This window comes from Chrysemys picta, chromosome 1 (genome assembly GCF_011386835.1).
Source record: "Chrysemys picta bellii isolate R12L10 chromosome 1, ASM1138683v2, whole genome shotgun sequence".
Lineage (NCBI taxonomy): Eukaryota > Metazoa > Chordata > Testudines > Emydidae > Chrysemys > Chrysemys picta.
Window position 1 is genome coordinate 306,769,462 of NC_088791.1, and position 21,889 is coordinate 306,791,350.

Below are 21,889 nucleotides of genomic sequence, written 5' to 3' on the forward strand. Positions count from 1 at the left end.
TGGTACAGCTGCGCCGCTATAAGCTCTGTAGTGTAGCTATAGCCTCAGCTACTACAACAGTGTGCATAATATAAATGTTCAGCTATGTAAATGGGGTGGCATGGGATAGGTGGTCTTTCTCAAAAAATTCTCTCCATTTAATGTGTTTAGGTTTATTGTTACCAGGAAAGCTTTTTGACCCTTTGAAAAAGTAGAGCCATATCCTGAACTTTGAGGATACTTCTGTAACAATGTACTTCAAGAAATAGGAAATGATGGATTGGAGGAGGAGAGTGAGTTTCCTTTTATCTAAGTGGAGGCATCCCCTCGCCTTAAGAGCCTGCCATCTATTAAGGAAGACTAATCTCTTAGTAGAATTCCTCAGCTGGCTGTCAGTTCAGGGGAAGCTAATGTGCACCCAAGCATGTTTAATCTCACAGACGCCAGTAAGAACTCCCAAGACCCTTTTTGCTTTTTTGAGCAATACTGAGCTGTCCACTTCTGCAGCTGTTGTCAGATAACATGGTGATTTTCATGGTCACTTTTTTCCCCTATTGCCATGGTTCCAGAATTTTATGTCATATCATTCATGCCCAAAAATAATTCATTAAAATGGAACATCAGGCAGAAGACCCCAACATATCTTAGTAGTTCTTGCCATGGACACTTCGGCTCTGATTTATCAATATGGTTCCCTCATTCTGTTTTGAATTCTTTCATGAGAGGGATACATTTAACTGCTTATCTGTCCCCTCAAGTACTCATGGATTGATCTGTGAGAGTGTGCATCTTCAGAGACTGAGGGTCAAGCTCACCTGTGCACCATTAGGTTATAAAAGGCGAGTCAAAAGTGACTGGTTACTTTTAGCGTGAGTTCCCTTTTGAACAGTTGTTCAACCCTGGACCCTTAATATGTTTAATTAAACTGTTGTCTTTGGCCACTCATGTTCTTGAGCATTAAGTGTTCTTTTAGGCCTGTTGTACATTACAAAAAATAGCATTCATTGTAATGCAATTGCCAGCATTGGTAAGACTGCAGTGATGGTAGTAATCAGATAAGTGCTAATGTAGAACAGCCTCAGGCATTTTTTCTAGTGTTATTCTAGTAACTTAGCACAGGTACAGCTGCCCTGTTGTTGTGGGCTGCTGTAATACTTTTTCTAGTGTGCGCACATACATTGGTGACCACAGAGTGACAAGCTGGCAAATTGTATTATAGTTTTTGTTTTATATATGGAAAGTATTTTGTGTTTAGGACCATTTTCTACTTCCTTTTTTCTGTTTATCTCAAGGTTTATTTTGAATTAAAAATGCACTTTTTTGTCCCAGTCTGTATCCAACAAAGAGCACGTTTTGGTGCTTCTTTAATTGAGGAGTCTTCTGTGATCATCTGGAAAGAATTCAGCATGTTTCTGCTAGTGGAGGGTCTCAAGTATGTTCACAGCTTAGATATCAGGTTAATTGATGCCTTTTTTTAAAACTGTAATATAAAAGGGAATCAACACTTTCAAATCCACTATAGCTTCATGAATTTGTCTGAGACCTACCTAGAAGACTGAAAACTATCTTTGTCTGAGACCTATCTACCATGTCCACTGAGAGTCAAGGTGCCTCGTCTTTGATTGGTGGTCCCAATGTGTATTCCACTCAAGGTGTGCATGCGCTCCATGCATCGAGACCAGAAGATTTTTGCTAGCAGTGTCAGTTGGTCCGCACCAGTGCCCTTCTGCTCCTTATACTCTGAAGTGAGGGCATAAAGGGTGGTCTAGACCAATGGCCTCTCCAGTTCCTTTCTGCCACCTGTGGTCTGAGATGGACTTCTCTAGTGTCCGTAGCTTTAGCTAGCATTCCTGTTTAAAAAAAAAAACACCACTTAGATACTGTTAATAGTTTTACCAGTTTAGATAGTGTCATTTCAGTAGTTCAGGAATACAAGGGGCACCCTCACCCTGATACCCCCCTATGCAGGTGCCTAGGATGCCCAAGACCCTGGAATTCAAGATCTCTCTGGCCTGTCCCCAGGCTTTCCCAGTCAGTGACGACTTTGATACATGCCTCTATTGCCTCGGGTAAGCTCATATCCTCTCTCAGCGCAGTGTCTGTTGGTCCTCTCCTCACCAAACTAATCAACCCTGTGAGTTCAGACTTAGAAGGTTCCTGATGGATCATTCCATGAGACCTCATCCAGTTCTGGACCATCAGACATCAGAGAGAGGCACTGAGAAGCTCCCCCTTGAGCATGGTGGTCTCTGGCTCTGAGGCTGTTCAAGATGGAGTTAAAGACTCTACTCAGGCGGGTAAAAGCAAACACTCTCATAAGAAAAGTGAGAAATCTCCCTCCAAGACCTCATCCAAAAGAGGACTTCCTCTCCGACACCGTTTAAGTCAGGTGTCACTTTGCACCTATGTGTGGTGTGGAGCTCACAAGGAGCACGGTATTGGTTCCTCAGCACTGAGAACCAAGAGGGCCCCAAAACTGTTGACAGCCGCAGGGCTGGAAACATCCTCAGTACTGATGAGGGAAAGAAGACAGTGGACACTTCTTACACCGATGATACTGATGTGCAGAGAAAAGGAATAGTCGGTACCAAAAACTGCTGTCCATCTGAAGCTGGCACTGCCAAGGTACAGGCGCCTGATCCACTGTCCAGCAGCTGGGGCTGCCACTAGATACACTATACTGGAGGACCTTATGATCTGTGCAGACCAAGAATCACCCATATTTTCAGATCCAGTCCTAACCAAGCAGGTCTGTACACCAACACTTCGGCGCTTTCCAGTATTGTCGACCAGCTGAATCATAATGAGACCACAGATACCGACAGCACCTCCTATTGTCACAGAGACCTCATTCTCCTCCAGTGAGTCTGGAATGAGTTGGAGAGCTTCACCACCCTTATCAAGGCGGGAAGTGAGCCCCAAGAGAGGCTCCAAGATCTCCAGGGCACCATCCCAATCTCACAGGAAGGAATACCCAACTCGGAACGAATGGTGTCCTCCATGAGGACAACCCTGTTACCCATATGATTAAGCTTAAGATTTTATCATGGTTATTTTTAGTAAAAGTCATGGACAAGTCGCAGGCAATAAACAAAAATCCACGGAAACCCGGGACCTGTTGATGACTTTTACTAAAACTACTTTTTTTTCTGGTGGGGGAGAGACTACCGGGGGGGGGGACTAAAGCCTGAGTTCCATGTCGGGGGGAGGAGCCTGACAGCTCCAGTCCCCACCACTGGCTGAAGCCCATGGAGGTTCGTTAAAGTCATGGAATACGTGACTTCCATGATTAAATCATATCCTTACCTATGATCCCTCACACTGGCCTTATTGGGGTCCCTGGAATCCATATATGAGGCATCCCAAATAGGCAAGGTTTCAAGGGGAGTCGAGACAGGCTTCCCCATCTGGGGAAGAGCCTTAACCTGCTCAGGGACACTGAGAAAGAGGAGCAACCTGAACAGGTGGAACCACTCGTTGCTGAAGAATTATCAACATCCTCACCAGATAAGGCAGTCACAGCAGCCTTGCCATCACCACTTGATAACTACAGGCAATTCCAGGGCCTCCTGAAGAGAATTGCAGACACACACAAGATCTGACTGGAGGAAGTATATGAGACCCCTCATAAGATACTGGATATCCTCCAGCGCGCTAGTCCCAGTATAGTGGCACTGCCTGTTAATGAGGCTATTTTAGAACTGGCCAAAATAGTCTGACATATTCCGGCCACTTGCACTCCCACTCCCAAATGAATGGAGAAGAAATACTTTTTATCATTAAAGGGGGCAGAAAAGTTACTTTCACTCTGTGCTCCAAACTCTTTAGTGGTGCAGGCAGTCACCAGAAGGAACAAGCAGCAGCCAAGCTGGATCTACACCCAAGACCAAATGTGTAGCCCTCTTTGGAAGAATGAATTTCACATCTGCAAGTTTGTAGTTCTACATAGTGAATGACTAAGCATTGATGACACTAAACTGGGAGGAGTGGTAGATACGCTGGAGGGTAGGGATAGGATACAGAGGGACCTAGACAAATTAGAGAATTGGGCCAAAAGAAATCTGATGAGGTTCAACAAGGACAAGCGCAGAGTCCTGCACTAGGACAGAAGAATCCCATGCACTGCTACAGACTAGGGACCGAACGGCTAGGCAGCAGTTCTGCAGAAAAGGACCGAGGGGTTACAGTGGACGAGAAGCTGGATATGAGTCAACAGTGTGCCTTTGTTTCCAAGAAGGCTAACGGCATTTTGGGCTGTATAAGTAGGGGCATTGCCAGCAGATCGAGGGATGAGATCATTCCCTTCTATTCAACATTGGTGAGGCCTCATCTGGAGTACTGTGTCCAGTTTTGGGCCCAACACTACAAGAAGGATGTAGAAAAATTGGAAAGAGTCCAGCAGAGGGCAACAAAAATGGTTAGGGGGCTAGAGCACATGACTTATGAGGAGAGCCTGAGGGAACTGGGATTGTTTAGTCTGCAGAAGAGAAGAATGAGGTGGGATTTGATAGCTGCTTTCAACTACCTGAAAGGGGGTTCCAAAGAGGATAGATCTAGACTGTTTTCAGTGGTAGCAGATGACAGAACAAGGAGTAATGGTCTCAAGTTGCAGCGGGAGAGGTTTAGGTTGGATATTAGGAAAAACTTTTTCACTAGGAGGGTGGTGAAGCACTGGAATGGGTTACCTAGGGAGGTGGTGGAATCTCCTTCCGTAGAGGTTTTTAAGGTCAGGCTTGACAAAGCTCTGGCTGGGATGATTTAGTTGGGGGCTGGTCCTGCTTTGAGCAGGAGGTTGAACTAGATGACCTCCTGAGGTCCCTTCCAACCCTGATATTCTACGATTCTATGATGTCTAAGTAAGTATGATTTTATTAATTACAATAAGCTCTCTGAATTCACTAACAAACTACCTCAAAAGGATAGATTTCAGTTCCAAACAATCATTGATGAAGGTAAATTGCTAGCTAGATTGGCCCTTCCTGGCTTCAGTGGACGCAGCAGCCTCCCTGTTTGATGGCAACACCCATAGTTATGAGATGGGCTTTGTGACACCAATCCTCCAGATTTTCAAAAGAAGTTCAGTCCACTACAGAGGATCTGCCTTTCATGGGAAATAACCTATTCAGTGAGAAAACAGAGGAATTGTTACATATCCTCAAAGACTCAAGAGCAACTCTTTGTACTCTGGGTATCTGCATTCCAGCATCAAGGAGGATATATATCCTAAGGCTCAATCTTACATGCAATAACCATCTCCTCAGTCATTCTACCATCAAAGAGCTTTCAAACCTCCTAGAAAACACCAAAGAATACAGTATAGTGAACAGAATGTTCCTTCTTCATTATCCTTCTAGCCCCAGCCTCCCATCAAGAAATCTTTTTGATGGGACTTTTGTGTCCCCCCCTATCACATCCACATATACGGAGATTCTATACCCCAGTCTAAAGAGTGTATTCCAACAGTGGGGATTCCCATTGTGGGATCTCTTTGCATCCCAAGAAAACAAGAAAAGCTGGCTTATTGCTCCAGAGTGGCTAGGGGCCTCAACTCCAGAGGGGATGTGTTTCTAGTACAATGACCAGAAACACTGATGTATGCATTCCCACTCATCCCTCTCTTACGTTGAATCCTGAGTAAAATCATACAGGACAAAGCATTGGTGATCTTAGTTTTTCCTCAGTGGTCAAGACAGTTTTCGTTCACCAGCCTTCTCTAGATGGCCTCACACCCGTTCCTCTGCATTCAGCTCTTCCCAGACCTTTTGACCCAGGAGAAAGGCAAGATCCTTCACCCGAACTCAGTATCTCTCCCTTTAACAGGTTATTATGATGGATGACAAACATAGAATGATCATGCTCAGAGATAGTACAATCCATTCTTAGTTATAGCCGAAAAGACTCCATGAGAAAATGCTATACAGCTAAATGAAAAAGATTTTCTACCTTGTGCCAGAATCATCATAAACCATCAGAGGATGCTTTATGTCCCTACTGTTCTGGACTACTTCCTTTCTCTAAAAACATTGAGACTATCTAACATCTCCTTGCAAGTGCACTTGAGAGTAACTTGTGCCTTTCACCCTCCAGTGGACAGACATTTGGTCTTTGCCCATCCTCCTACAGAACTGTTTCTGAAGGGACTTGTCAGAAACTTTCTTCTGGTACTGAAACCTACCCCAGTATGGAATCTCAGTTTAGCCCTAATAGCATTAATGAATGTTCCATTTGAACCATTAGCTCCATTTTCCTTTGCTTATCTAGCTACAAAGGTTACCTTTCTGGGTGCAATTACCTCAGCAAGAAAAGTAGGTGAGCAGTGGGTCATTATGGTGTATCTGCCCTATATGGTCTTCCAGAAGGACAAGGTTTCCTTGAGGTTATAGCCTAAATTCCTTCCCAGAGTAATCTCAGAATTCCATCTGAACAAGGTAATCCACTCACCTGTCTTCTATGTGAAGCCACATGCCACCAGACTGCAAAAGCATCTATGCTCTTTGGATGTTTGTTGAGTCCTGACATTACACCTACAAAAGGACAAAACCCTTCAGGAAATCCCCTAAACCAGTGGCTCTCAAACTTTTGTACTGGTGACCCATTTCACATAGCAAACCTCTGAGTATGACCCCCCCTTATAAAGTAAAAACACTTGTTTATATATTTAACACCATTATAAATGCTGGAGGCAAAGCACGGTTTGGGGTGGAGGCTGACAGCTTGCGATCCCCCATGTAAGAACCTCATGAACCCTGAGGGGTCCCGACCCCCTGTTTGAGAACCTCTGCCCTAAACTGTTTGTCTCCTTTGCCAAATGCACAAGTGGGGGGGCAGTCTCCTCACAGAAACTTTGCAAAGGGATTTCAGGCTGAATCTTGCTTTGCGATGAACTAACTGCGACCTCTCCCCCACAAATGTGAGGGCCCGCTCGACCAGAACCCAGGCTATGTCAGTAGTTTTGCTTTGAAGTGTCCCTCTTGTGGAAATCTGTAAAGCAGCGGGATGGGACCCTGTGCACACCTTTGTGAGACATTACACACTAGTACAAGCCTCTACAGCAGATGCAGCCTTTGGCAGAGCAGTCTTCCAATCTGTGGAAGCGGTTCCTCACCCCAACTCCCCTTTTCAATGAATACTGTATGTAAGTCACCTCAAGTGGAATACACATAGGGACCATCACTCAAAGAAAGTACGGTTACTTCTCTTGTGCAGTTACTGGAGTTCTTTGAGATGTGTAGTCCCTATGTATATTCCACTACCCACCCTCCTTCCCCTCTGCTGTGGATCCTTCTGGTAATTCACTATAGAGAAAGAACTGGAGAAGTTGTCAGTGCACAGTGCCACTGATGCCCTCTGTTCAGAACACAAGGAGGCGAAGGGTGCAGGCATGGATCAATGGAGCAGGGGGTTGGACTAGATGACCAACTGAGGTCCCTTCCAACCTTCATATTCTATGGTTCTATGGTACTGTTAACAAAAATCTTCTGGTCTCAGACACATGGACTATGTGCACATAGGGGAATCCACATAGGGACCAAACATCTTGAAAAATTCCAGTTACTGTACAAGATAAATAACAATACTTTTCCAGATGGACTCAATAATTCAGAAGCTACTAACTAAAAAATCCTGATTGACATACAAGTTTAATAATTATTTCCATTCCCTCAGACCTACTGCTCAAGGTACCATGTTTAGCATGTGTACACATATAGTTTATCAGGGGAGTATAGTACCTCTAATTACTTACTTATTTAATTTGGAACAAAGTGGCACCTCATGACTGTCAGAAGGGAAGGCATATTTAGGCCTTCCGGAAGCCTGCTGTGGATTTTAAGATTCTGTTCTGATAAACCAAATCTCTATGGATGTGGCCTCGAGGTATGAATGTGGTACTTTACTGATGGTGTCAACTTTTCCCTTATTTTTTATTTCTATAGAATCCCTTCTCAAATTGTATCAGTCTGTTCTGGTGTACATGAAGGTACAAAAAGAAACCTATTTTACCTATATAAGTCATCAATCTCTTAGATTTGTTTATTTGGAATTACCTTCCCTTCATTGTTTTTCTCTATAAATAAAAGTATATCTGTAGACTATATTAAATTCCTGTAATAGGTTTCCCTAGTTATCTTCATTTTCTTTATTTAGGACTTAGTTTGGTTAGAAACCTGTAATTGGGACGTGTGATGCCAAAAAGTTTAATTGCCATTTTATTTGTACTGCTGCCTGTTAATCTTGTTGAGAAGTGCAACCCAACAATTCAGATGTATAGACCTGAGATTCATAAGTAATCTTACACAATTGCCTACTACTAAATTAATTTGTCTCTAGTAGACTTAGGTCATTGGATTGAGGTTCACTTACTCAACAGATGGGTCTAACAAATATTTATTAAGGCAAAACACTCAGCAAGTAGTGATCAGTTACTTATAAGTAGGAAGCTTATTAGAACAATCTCATCACAGTCACCTCCAGCACCAGACTCTACAGCTTCAACCTTCCTTTGTTACACAAACTTATTTATAATTTTTGTTATCTTTTCTTATACATATATATTATTCTCATTTCCATGTTAACTCTCCTTCCCCATCAGTACAGGTTTCAAGCTTTTTAATTAGTTTATCTCTTCTTGTTCTCACAAACATGATTACTCTGCAATTTCTTACACATGTGCAGCAATAAACATAATTATTCTGCAATTTGTTACACATACAGTTCTATTTATGCTTAAACTATTGAACATTATCAGAACAGAATCTTAAAATCCACAGCAGGCTTCCAGAAGGCCTAAATAAGCCTTCCCTTCTGACAGTCATGAGGTACCACTTTGTTCCAAATTAAATAAGTAATTAGAGGTACTATACTCCCCTGATAAACTGTATGTGTACACATGCTAAACATGGTACCTTGAGCAGTAGGTCTGAGGGAACGGTAGTAATTATTAAACTTGTATGTCAATCAGGATTTTTTTATAGTTCGCATCTTCTGAATTATTGAGTCCATCTAATCTATTTTGTCCAATAGAAGAACACTCTGATATCAGTGGGATATTCTAACAGAAGGAAAACAGATCATTTTACTCTCCACCCATTTTCCACCATTCTGAATATTGCACAAGGTGGAACTTCACAAAATTACAGAACATGGGCAAACCCTAGATGCTGAATGACTAGTGGGGATCAATCATTCATAATTTTGAAAGATGCCTGAAAATGCTGCTTTACCTACTGCTTTGTTTTAAGTTGGAAGTTCTTGAAATGAGATTCAAACTAAAATTCAGTGTATGTATGTTAAACAGTTTAAAGATGCTTTGTGAATTGTAAGATACATTTACATCATGTTTCTGAAATATACAGAAATGGTACTTTTTAAATGAAGTATCAGGATTTAAAAAAACAAAAATTTCAGTAGTGAAGGGATCAAAACTTGATTACCCAAATAGTTAAATAAATATTTTTTCCTAAAGCTGCATATTATGAGTAGGTTATTACTGCTATGGATTTTCTTTCATATTTAGTTTTTTATTCTACATTTAGGGAAACAGACATTAAGAAGAAACCTGGGCACAGACTGAGCAAAGCTAAACAGAGGAAAAAGCGAAAAAGAAACAGAAAAATGAAGCATGATAATATTAAAATCACAGAGAAAAAATCAGATGGAGTCCCTTGTCATCTAATTCCTGATGACCAGGAAACATCAGACAGTGAAGAGGATGATTCAGAAGAAGAAAACAGAAAATCAGTATTTACATTTAATGGAGATCCAGGAGATGAAGGTTGTGAAGATCGTTCCAATGGTGATTGTAATGAAAGCCCAAAATCTACAAAGCATCAAACAGGAAGTTTACCTATTGCTGTGTCTGAGACTTCAGCAACACTAGCTAGTCCAATGAAAAGTGACTTGTTTACAGAAGATGACGGTACATTTCTAATAAATTTGACATCTGCTCCTAATAAAAACTTAATTGAATTTGAACACACATTTGATGATCAGGTGGTTGATCATAACCAAAATAAAAACCTTATGGTAAATGAGAGCAATTCCTCAGATACAGATGATCACAGTTCTGTTCTAGACACAGAATATAACAGTAAAGAAAATAGTTCTATGATGTTAAATAATCAAGATGAACTTACATCAGATCAAATTGCATGTGAACCTGATCTAGAAAGTAAATTGTTAAATGTGAGTAATGGAAAAAAAGAAACCCTGTCTCTCCAGCATGATTTGAAAACATCTGAAATTTGTGTTGTCTTGCCTGATAAAGCCATGAAAGACAGACAGACATCAAAAAGGTATGAGAAAAATCCTTGGGCTTTTTTTTCAATTGATTTAACTGATATACAATTCCAGCTTGGCTCTGATAGGTCGGGTTCTTGTTCTTGGCCTGAGAGGACCCATAAATTCATATGCGAGCAAAGACCAAAAAGAGTGAGGCGGCCTAAAGAGACCTATCCTGACAGCACAGTAGAACAAACTCGTGAATCTAATGAAGAATTAGAAAAAGAAACCAGTCTGCAAACATTAATTGAAGAGTGTGGCAGTGTAACACATGGTGGTCTACAGTCATCACTGATTGACAAAGTACATCATAATTCATTTATAGAGTCGGGAGTCACTGTCACAAACTGCTTAACTGAAGTCAATGTTCCAAGCAATGTAGGTACACCAGTTCCATCAAAGAAGAAAGGAAGATGCAAAAGGATTTTCAACTTGGCACCAAACTTTCATCTACCAAGGCAGATTGCTGTTAGTACAAAGGAGGGACTGAAGGATGTTCTATTAATGGATGATAACCTATCAGAAAATGTTTTGAAAACAGAACAAGAGAGAATTTCAAATAAGGACAATGGAAAGAAGAGTGAACAAAACCTTGAATTTCAAGAACATCTAGCACCTTCTAATAATGATGTGACAGATTCTTCACTTAACCATGGTGTGGGATCTCTCTTACATAGTAGTCAGTTGGGACAATCTCTGTGTCTTTCAAAGAAAGCTGTTTCTTCTCCAGCTCAGAAATTTCCCTCTAGTTATTGTATAGTTTCTTCAACAAGTAAGGAACAAATTACAACTTTTAAACAAGAAAAAATACTTGATAAAGAGGGTGAGAGAGAACAGTTCTCTTTAGAGCTTACAAATAGTCAACCAGATATTTTGTGTTCTGTTAAAGTAACATCTGACTGTCCTACATACCCTCATGTATTTGAAAGCTGTGGTGAAGATATGTACAAAACAGATGAAAGTAAGCCATCACAGTCCTCACAAATTGAAGCTAATCAAGATACTTTAAATTCTAAATCCAATTTTTTGGGTCTTCCCTTATCATTGGGATTTGCATTTCAACTTGTAGACCTTTTTGGTTCTCCTGGATTTCCACTGGGTAATATTATTATTTATTATTATTTATCTTTAACAGTGCCCAATGATATAAGTCTCAGTTTCTTATTGCAACTAGCAATTGTACAAATGTGATAATATACTGTAGCTGATCACTGCTTGCCAATATAGATACTTTTGATGGCATTCACTTAGTGTCTTGCAAATGGTACTTTGCACCAAGATTTTGCTTTTCAGCTCTGCAGATTATCTATTATGCAATGATCATTGTTTTCTTTTGTTAGCAGTTTACCCTCATTGCATGATCTTGCGTAATGCTGAGTATTTACTAACTTTAAATCCAAGGAATGATGTCCTTGTAGCTGTGTTGCAATTTCAGCTGCACAAATACATCATACTGAGTGAATTTTTAACCTGTCATTTAGAAACTGCATGAAAACACGTGCTATTTGGATTTGGATTTCTTTGCTGGTAAATGTTTGTTTCACCTTCGTAATACAGTAGTATCCCTTTACTAATAATCTAAAGTTATAGGGTAAAATTTTCAAAAGCACCTACATTACATGTTCAAATGTGCCATAGGCATTTTGGAGGCTTAATCCCACTGACTTTCAAATAGACCTACTCTCTTAAATCACTTCAGCAGTATGAAAATTTTACCCCTAATCAAATTTAATTTGAAATTGAAATTAAAAACCATAAAGTATATTTTCTAGTACTGAACATATTCTTTTAATCATGCAGTCCACACCTTCAGATGTCATGGTTAGAAGGTAAATTAACAAACAGAGCTTGAATTTTCATATTCTAGTGTCATTTAATGTATATTAACTCATGTAGTATAAATACTTTCAGAAAGATCAAAAAAGAATGAACTGCTTAAGCTATAATTCTTCAGACTTAGGCACATGGTTAATTTTACAATGGGACTATTCACATGTCTATATTTGAGTGTGCATAAATCTTTAGAGCCCTGCGCAGATTCAGAATTTATATTCTCATCCAATCCATGATCAGAAAAAATGGTCTGTGGACATAAAGCAGATATCCACAGATTTGCAGGGCTCTATAAATCTTCACAGAATTGATGTCACTTAGGCCCCTGTTTAGCGAGCTACTTGTGAACCTTCTAACTCTCTAATTGTAGTCTCTCCTTAATGAAAACATTAACAACTGCACTAGTGCAGCTACGCCGCTTAAGTTCTCTATGTAGCTGTTCTAACCTGATGGGAGAGAGCTCTCCTGTCGGCTTAATTACTCCAGTCCCCACGACAGAGGATGGCGGAACCTTCTGAAAAGTGGGGGGGGATGGCCCTGCCCCTTCTGCCCAAGGCCCCGTCCCTGGACAAGCTGGAAGCTGGAGTGGGCCAAGAGCCGCAGGTCCTCCACCTACCTGGGGAGGGGGGGGGGGGGGCAAGAGCAGGCCCCGGCCCATGTCCGTGCCCCACAGGTCCCCCGCCAGGCCAGGAGGGTCTGCAGCTCCCCACAGCTGCCCGTGCAGCTTTTACCTGACCTGACTCTGGCCAGGGGATGGGGCCTTGGAGCCACAGCCCAGCCATGGTAAGAGCAATGCACCCTCCATCTGCCCTGGGTGGGGGACCTAGTGGGGGTGGGGACATGGGATGGAGACTCCTCTCCGCACCCCGGCTGCTGGAGTGTCCGCGGCACAGCACCCCGTGCTACCCGGAGTCCCCAGCCAGGCTCCAGCTGCCAGCCTGGCCGGGGCCTCAGGTGGAAGAGGAGGGGTAGGGGCGGGGCCTGTGGCAAAAAGTGGATGGGCCAGGCCCATCCACTTTCAAGAAGTAGGAGGGCCATGGCCCTCTGGGCCCCCCTATTTCAGTGCCCCAACCCCACGAGTGGCGGCAGCTATGTTGGTGGGAGAAGCTCTTTTGCCAACATAGTGCTGGCCACACCAGTGCTTAAATTGGTATAAGTTATGTTGCTCAGGAAGGTGGCTAATTCACACCTGTGAGTGACATAACTTATGTCGACTTAAGCTGTAGTGTAGCCATAGCCTGAGGTATTGGCCACTTGTGATCATTAAAGAACCCATAGCATTTTTCTCAGAATTACAGGTGTTAATTCCACTTTCCTAGCCATATTCTGATTTGAGTATCAGTATTATTTCTTTTTTAATGTCTGCTTCAATTTCAGTCATAGATATTTTTCCTCATTGCCTGTCCTAAACTGTTATGTACTGCTGCGTATTTTAAGGCAACTACAATGAATTTGTGGGTGAATGGTTTCATAAAGCATTTAGGAATAGTCCTAAATGAAAGGTACTATAAATGTTGTTAGTTGTTCTATGGGAAGGTAAATAGCTTTTTAGTTAACAAATTTATTTGTCACTTATTTACAGTTAACACATAGAACATATATTCCATAAACATTTTACACTGTTTTTCTACAAAGCATTTCTTTTCAACTTTAATCATTGAGGAACTCTATCAGGTTAAAAATATGACATATTTATAGAACAATTTCCATATACTATGTTAAAATATCCTCTTATTATAAATGGTTAAAACTGATAAAATTTTAAAAACTAAATTCACTTTTTGTTTAAGATGTTTATTTACTTTTTGCATTTTACTCAGTTTAGAGAATGAAGTTTCACTTTTGTTTTTAGTGATTTTCCTAGTAAATTTCACTTTCCAGTTCCCATGTGCTTGGACAAAGCAACAATTTTGGGTGTGTAAATACTGCAGGAAAATCTTTGGTTTAAAAAATATCTTTACATTGGCATTAAACAAAAATATAGAATTTTTTTAATTGGTCTTAGGTTGTGTAGAAGCTTATTTGTATAAAACCTAAATTCTGGGCTTTGTTTGAGCTCGCAGTATCTCCTTCAGATATGCATGAAACCTGACAAAATATAATGCCATGAAAATGTCTTGTTCTTTTTCAGTGTCTTTATTGCCGGATGATTACATAGTTCCTCTTGACTGGAAAACATCAAAGATGATCCATTTACTATGGAAGACATCTGTGGAGGTATGGGTTTTAGTTCTCTGCAAGGCTTTCCTGTATTTTAGGAGTAAAGAGGCACCATTTACTCTAGGGTGCAATCAGAATTTTCCGAAGAAGTGGGCCCAGGTCACCTGCCATGTCCTCACTGAGCCACCATCTCTCCTTCCAGAGTGAGACCATAAGTGGAAGAGACGGTGTGAGGAGATGGCATCCTGGGGTTCTGGGAAGCAGAGAGCTGGGTCGAGGGGGTGCTGGGAGCCAGAGCCACAGGAGAAGCTGCCACCCCATGTCCCTGCCCTCCCCTCCCACAGGACCAGCTGGGACCTCCCCTTCCCCTGGAGAGACCAGGGGAGACTGTGAATTTGTGTTAGCATCTATGCCCCTCCTGTTACCCCCCGCCCATCATTGTGCTTCTGCATTCAGTTCATGTGGAGAAAGAGTATTTCTTGCTGATAGATCCATGTTTTATATAAGTGAATACAAACAGTGAAGGAAGAGCATTATATAGGTCCTGTCCTGCAAGCCCTGTGCAAGGGAGAGCTCTAACCTTATAGCAGGGTTGAGGGTTTAGGTGGACAGAGCAGAAAAATATATGAACCAGTCAACAAAAATAAAACCTTTCCCTATTGCTCAGGGTCCTTCTTTTTACCCTGCAGATACTGTCCTCCATTTTCCTTTTCCTCCTCCTGTTCTTCTACCACCATCTAAGCAGACTCCGCCCTCTGGTATCTGCAGTTCCTTACCCATCAATTCTAGCAAAAATGCTCTGAGTGGCTGACTGGGATTTAGCTTATTTTGTCTAGTCAGAAACTGTAATTGTTTTATACTCCATCAATGCACTCTATTCCGAGACCCAGCTCAGTGCCACTCCCCTCTGTTGGTGAAGAGAAAAAAAGAGCCTTTCTCCAAACCTTCCTCCCTTGTGGGGATAGATAAGAAGAAATCACCCTAAGTGTGTTGAGGGGAGGAGGTGAATGAACTTAGAAGCATAGAAACGTAGGCTGGAAGGGACCTCAAGGAGGCAGAACCAAGTGAACCTAGATCTAGCTTATAATTTCACATGTTAGGAAATACCCCATTATTGACAAAGTAGGACAATGCAGAGCTGTAAGTAGATCTTCTAAAGGTCTGAATGTAAGCATAGTTTCATATTTCAATATTACATATTTATATACTGTTTATACCAGAGTAGTTTAGTCAATAGTTGGACTGAATCATATTTCTGAAATAATTTTTATATTTCTTAACCTTTCTTTTGTCACTTCTCAATGAAAGGATAGCCTATTACTAGGGCTGTTGTTTTATGGTGGCAGTTTTTAGGAGATAATACAGGATAGTGTGATGAAAAGGACAAAAGCCTTGTAAATACAGTTTAAAAACTTATGTAATGTAATATGGACTTTGTTCTGTACACTGATTACCCAACCCCCCCAGACCATCATATATATTTCCTTTTTCTTCTCTCCTTTATTATTGCTTATTTTATTTGTTTTTAGAGGAAACAGAAAAAGAATGGATTACAGAATGGGAATTCTTTGGCTGGTAAGCATAACAAAATGATTGTAAACGTTATTTATTCAGTGCAACAATCAGTTAATGTGTTACCCGGGGTTCTTTCAACCCAAAGCTCTTGGTAACTTTTACTCTGTGCGAGGAGGCATCAGGAAATAAAACAGGGGAGACATGGCCATCCGACTGATAGATGGTTGGCACAAACAGGACAACACAAGAGTGCTTTCACTTAAAGCTAAACCTTTACTTAGTCTCAAGCACTTACATACGTCCGCAACAAGATTAGTAAAACACCCCCAACCCTTGATAATTACCAAAGCTGCGTGTGGCTCTCGAGTGGCACAGCCGCAGCCCGTTTGCCGGTGGGGAACACAAGATGCATCCAGAGGGAGAGACCAGTCCCGAAGAGTCCCCCACAGGAGAGTCCCACCTATCTCAAGCTTTTCCCACTTATTTATACAGTAGTAATACAATGACATGTCCCTTAAAGAAAACTTGTCAAGCAAACAGTTCCAATGGGCAAGCAAGAGGCTCCTTCTGATTATTGATTAACCAGGTGTGGGTTTTCCAGAACTTGCAGCCTTGAGACCTCAATAGACATTCCTGGGACATATCCTACTCTTTTGAAATGCATGTATCAGCAACTTCAACACAATTCTTATCAGGAAGGATGTGGAGTCAAGCTGCCCTTTCTGTGGCACCCCAAAACCCCCTCCCCTCCTGCCTTGGTCAAGCTGAGATTGCTGAATGGCCAATTTACAGCTTGCTGACTAGGTTTAGGTTGCTTTTTAACAATAAGCCATAGTGGTTTTAGGCACTTTACTGGTTTGCCAAAATCTCCCCGTACAAATGTAGAAGTAAGTAAGTTGAAAGTTACTGTGTCCATAGTATCTGTAACTACTTCTTGTGCAAGTGCAGGATTTCGTATTGTAGTATATGGTATTAAATGTATGCCTCCATATACAGCATACATACAATGTGGCAGAGTTACAGCTGCTGTGGGACACAATTTTGAATTTCCTGACTTGTGATTTGAAATTGTCCACGTTAACAATTTTTCTTATTAAATGAATCAAATAATTTTACTTTGAGTTTACTTGAATCCAATTCAGATGGAGCTTAAAGTTGTAGTGCATAGGCTTGCCTTTACTATATTCACTCTTGCCTTAATTATATTTAGCTGCTTTCATTATATTCAGCTCTAATGGAAGAAGCCTACAGTATCCTATATCCTGTAATACATTAACTGAAGCATAAGCTTGCATAAGTGTGGTTAAGTAGGCTGTAACCCTTGGCATAGATCAACGGTTACCTTTAGATTTTAGGAACTAAGAATAGCTTGCTCAATGGTAGGAGGTAGAATGTTCCAGTAAGTGCTACCACAAGGAACATGGAAGTAATAACCCCAAATCCGCTTAAGCAAGCGATGGCAGATATGATCATGAGTTGAAATTGTTGTTACATGTATCAATATACTAACCTATAGAAAGAGGACACCTCAACATTAGTAGGATGAGGAAATACATATAAGGAAAAGGGGAAAAATCCCCTACTGACTATGCATTAGATATAGTGGCATCAGCGTAATGTATTATAGAAGTTGCATGCCAGTCTTTGGGCAGTAGGAGAGGGAGAGCTGTAGCCCTTGGAAGGGACCAGAATGATGGCCACTAGTGGTGAGGAGGAAGGTGATGGTGATGAGGAAGATAATGGTTAACATTTCAGGTCGTCCTGCAAGGGATGGTGTGAGTATATGGATGCTCAGATGTACATTCTGTAGTCTCTCTATCTGAGAGTTAGAGTGTTTGTGACTTTGCTAAATGTATTAATAAACTATTTGGAAATATAGAAGAATTCTGATACTGTGAGTGTTGCAATTGTGCACGCTGGGGTTCCGAACTATATAGTAATTTTAATAATACTGGGCCTGATATTGGGACAAGAACCTGTCAACCCTCAAAGTGATCATTGAGAATTCTTAAGTAATCAATAGAATTAATACATAATCTATAGATTGGGCTGCAAAGTGAAAAACATGTTGTCTTAGATTTTATCTGTGAAGTGTTGAGGGTCATCAACTCTCATTGAATTCAGTGGGTATTGAAAGTTATCAACACCTCAATGGATCAGGCTCCTAGGCTGCAGAGGAAAGAGGCTTGATGAGAAACATCAAAAGCTTGGTGTTAGGTGAAGGAATCCTGTAGTGTTCAGATGGTAGGAGCATGTTTTCAGGTGCCTCACACTCTGATTTTGATTTCTTAGGATGGGTGGGTCACCACTGGCTTCCACTCAATGTCCTACTACTGTGGGGATTGGGAGCATCAAAAGCATCCATCCCGCAATTCTGCTGTCTTCAGTGGGAGAGCTGGTTTCCAGCAGGCTCCCTCTGTAATCACCAACTGCATCTATTCTCTCACTCTAGCCCATAAGGTCTCTGAAGGCAGCTGGAGAATACCCTGCTGGCAGCCTTTCTCTAAAGGTATCTGCTGCAGCAGAGTCTGGTAATGCATGGTACTTCATATACTGTATATATGTGTTCTAAAATACTATACCAGAGGAGAATAATCACATCTAGGGAACAGCTTTTGTTGTTTAATATAATTGCACAAGTTGGCATAAGGCCTTCTAAAATTGTTGGAAATGCATGATATAATTGTTCCCTGGAGAATGACAGACAAGTTGGTGTCTGAAGTTGGGGACAGATCCTGTGGGAAAGGCTGAGGGTATGTCTACACTGCAATTAAACACCCGAATCTGGCCTGTGTCAGCTGATTTGGGTTCACAGGGCTCGGTATAAGGGGCTGTGTAGATGTTTGGGCTCAGGCTCTGCAATCCTCCCCACTCATGGGGTCCCAGAGCCTGAATTCCAGCCTGAGGCCAAACTTCTACACCTCAGTTAAACAGCCCCTTAGCCAGAGCTCTTTGAACCCAATTCAGCTGACACATGCCAACCACAGGTGTTAAATTGCAGTATAGACATACCCTGTAGCTCTTGGCTTGGAAGTTAATTTGCTGGAGAGCCAAGAGAGATTCAGACCAGTAGGGAATGTATGTAATTGTCAGGGCACACTGAAAAATCCAACAAAATAGATTAAATATTTTGTGTGTAAAATTGGTAACATTTGTAGTTTTCTAGGGCAATAATCTTGTTCTGTAAATAATCTTGACATAAATACAAATGACAAACTATATAAATTATACTTTGGGTGTCATTTGGCAAATTGCAATCATGTTTTTTTAGTTGGTGCCAATATACTGGAGGATACAAATAAAGATTGCCAAAAGAGTCAAGAATCTTATGAAACACTTCCGGAAACAAACCTATATCAAGATGTAGTAGAAGAGAACTCTGTGACTTATCCAGACAATAAGCACTTGTATAACGTATCAACCAATCTTGAATGTCATCTTAAACAGAAAAAGTCAACATGAAGATAAAGGTAACATTTTATAAAACTATCATTCTTATGAATAATGCTGGTCTAAACAGCTGAAAAACGAAGATTATTGCATTCATTTTTGATAAAATGATTTTTAAAATACTAACAGCTCATCCTGTCTGTAAGCACCTATGACTTTACTATAAGTAAATATTTAATTATTTATACAAAGTGGAACAGCTCCAACAGGAAAGACTGAGAGAGACCCATCCCAGAATAGCTATAGCCTGGTGGTTAGGGCACTCACCTGGGATATGGGCGATCCAGGTTAAAAGTTCTTTCCAGGCAGAGCAGAGGATCTCACACATTTCAGGTGAATGCCCTAACCACCAGCCTATTGGCTATTTTGGGTGGGGAAAACTCACTTTCTCCTTTTGACTAGAAATTCCATCCTGGACCTGAGAAACCTTCCTGATAAAAGTTTAATTGAAACTCATATGTTTCAACATATTTTCTGATAAAAAATGTTTTGTCAAAAAAATCCCAACAAACTCTACCTATCATTAAATGGTGCTAACGAACAGCACATATACTGTGTCTCATGATCCAGAGGTTAGAAGCTTCATTTCTCCAATCCTTTTAATTCTAACTATTCCAAGTAATTATTTGAGAAATATCATCTAGGAAAATATCAAACACATGTTTTGTAGGACAGGACACTGGCTGATATCTTAACCATTAAACTTATAGGCTAACAAATTTATTAGAGCATAAATATATATAACTTGTTTCTCAAAAATATACTGACTATGATAGCAGCATTAGCATTGCGTTCAACTTGTGTAATTTAAAGAGGTTACAGTGGAAATTCCCAGGAATCTTCTCTTTTGTGAAATTTATTTTTAAAATACCTGACATTTGGTAAAATCTGGTCCATTTCAAGATTTTTATATTTGGTCTTTAGAGTATTTTTTAAAAGCCTCCGGAATATCACTTCTGACTGGGTTACTTTATTAGCATCCATTGGGAAGGTGGGAAATGTGTGATTTCTTGAGAGGGAGAGAGATTACCCCAACCTCCCTTCAAACTGATGGCAAAATTTTAGCAACAGGCTCCTCTGAGCCCCTCAGAGCTAGTTCTCACACACATCCCTGCATATCTCACACATATTCAGTACTCTCACATAATTAATAATTAATTAATGGAGATATCTTATCTCCTAGAACTGGAAGGGACCTTGAAAGGTCATTGAGTCCAGCCCACTGCCTTCACTAGCGGGACCAAGTACTGATTTTTTGCCCCAGCTCCCTAAGTGGCCCCCTCAAGGATTGAACTCACAACCCTGGGTTTAGCAGGTCAATGCTCAAACCACTGAGCTATTCCTCCCCCCTCATATGTTTAAGTAATTATAACTTAACTTATAAGTAATTATACCTGATTATGCATTTTTAAAAGCAGATCTTTCACAATATTGAGTTCAAAATGTCAGAATGAAAAATAACCCAATCACCAACAACTCAAATGTTATTAGACTCCTCCTTTCACCATTTGATGACATGATCGTGTGTTGGATTTGTCACTGTCTATATTTATATATGCATAATTTTAAAAACCCCAAAGAGGTTGATTAAATAACGTTTACTCCATTCTGAGTAAATTTGAAGGTATTTCAACTAAGAACTTACTGAACATCCATCCACATACAGTCTGATAGATAGGATGTACAGCATTACAAGAGAGGCATTGAATTGTAAAAAATAACCACCTTAGTTACATTTGGAATATCACACCCCAAATTTACTCTGTCATTATAATGACATCCATTACATTTTAGGACTTCTATTTAAACCAAAGTGGGTTTTTTTTTGGAGCTTGGAATGTTTTTTCTCCCCATGCTCATAATGTTCACACATACCTTCATAAACGCAGACATACTTGTACATACAAAATACACAAATAAGTAACATAAGTTTAATGACAGATTTCAGAGTAGCAGCCGTGTTAGTCTGTATCCGCAAAAAGAACAGGAGTACTTGTGGCACCTTAGAGACTAACAAATTTATTAGAGCATCAGCTTTCGTGGACTACAGCCCACTTCTTCGGATGCACACCAGCAACCTAACCATTGTCCAACTTTTTTGCAGGCATCATAGATGCAGAGAGTTTTAAGCAGAGTTCTGAATGAGGATAATGAGTTAATTTTCTGCCCAAGTGTGAGGGGCAGCATAGAAGAAAGCACAGAAGTGCTTATTTGAAAATTTTAACAAATGGGCAAAGAGGCCAGGATCATACTCCAATCAGCGACAGGGTATAACATCTTGATTGCGAATGAAAGAAGATAGGTAGGGAAGGGAAAGGGCGTGAAGATCCTTAAAAGTGAAGACCAAGTAGCTTATGGAAATGTGGACAAATTGCTAAGAATTGAATACAAAAGAACAGAGCAAACATGTAGAGACAAAATCATAAATGCTAAAGCACAAAATGAGTTACATCTAGCAAGGGGGCTGTTATAAAGAGGACTGTGATTAATTGTTCTCCATGTCCACAGAAGGTAGGACAAGAATTAAAGGGCTTAATCTGCAGCAATGGAGATTTAGGTTAGATATTAGAACAAAAGTTTCCAACTGTAAAGATAGTTAAGCACCAAGGGAGGTTTTGAAATCACTGTCGTTGGAAGTTTTTGACGACAGATGAGACAAATACCTCTCAGAGAT

The 21,889-nt window shown here is 40.7% G+C and overlaps 1 protein-coding gene and 1 long non-coding RNA gene across 9 annotated transcripts in view; one reads left to right on the forward strand and one right to left on the reverse strand.

Annotated features, from left to right (window-relative positions):
- The window catches only part of N4BP2L2 (NEDD4 binding protein 2 like 2), a 667,270-nt gene that overhangs the window by 77,432 nt on the left and 567,949 nt on the right, over positions 1-21,889 (forward strand). For 5 of the 8 annotated variants that reach the window (XM_065594472.1, XM_065594489.1, XM_065594478.1 and 2 more), the window contains 3 exons: positions 9,513-11,356; positions 14,222-14,307; positions 15,780-15,825. In XM_065594472.1, coding sequence (XP_065450544.1) covers positions 9,513-11,356; positions 14,222-14,307; positions 15,780-15,825 — 1,976 coding nt within the window. Of the gene's footprint in view, positions 1-9,512; positions 11,357-14,221; positions 14,308-15,779; positions 15,826-19,036; positions 19,236-21,889 lie in introns of all 8 variants that reach the window. The other 3 variants (XM_065594518.1, XM_065594509.1, XM_065594527.1) reach the window with 1 other exon arrangement.
- On the reverse strand, positions 1,698-16,240 carry LOC135983357 (uncharacterized). Its single transcript, XR_010600949.1, has 3 exons — positions 16,110-16,240; positions 6,421-6,503; positions 1,698-1,829 (listed from the first exon to the last, which is right to left on the reverse strand). It is a non-coding gene; the product is annotated as an uncharacterized LOC135983357 (long non-coding RNA).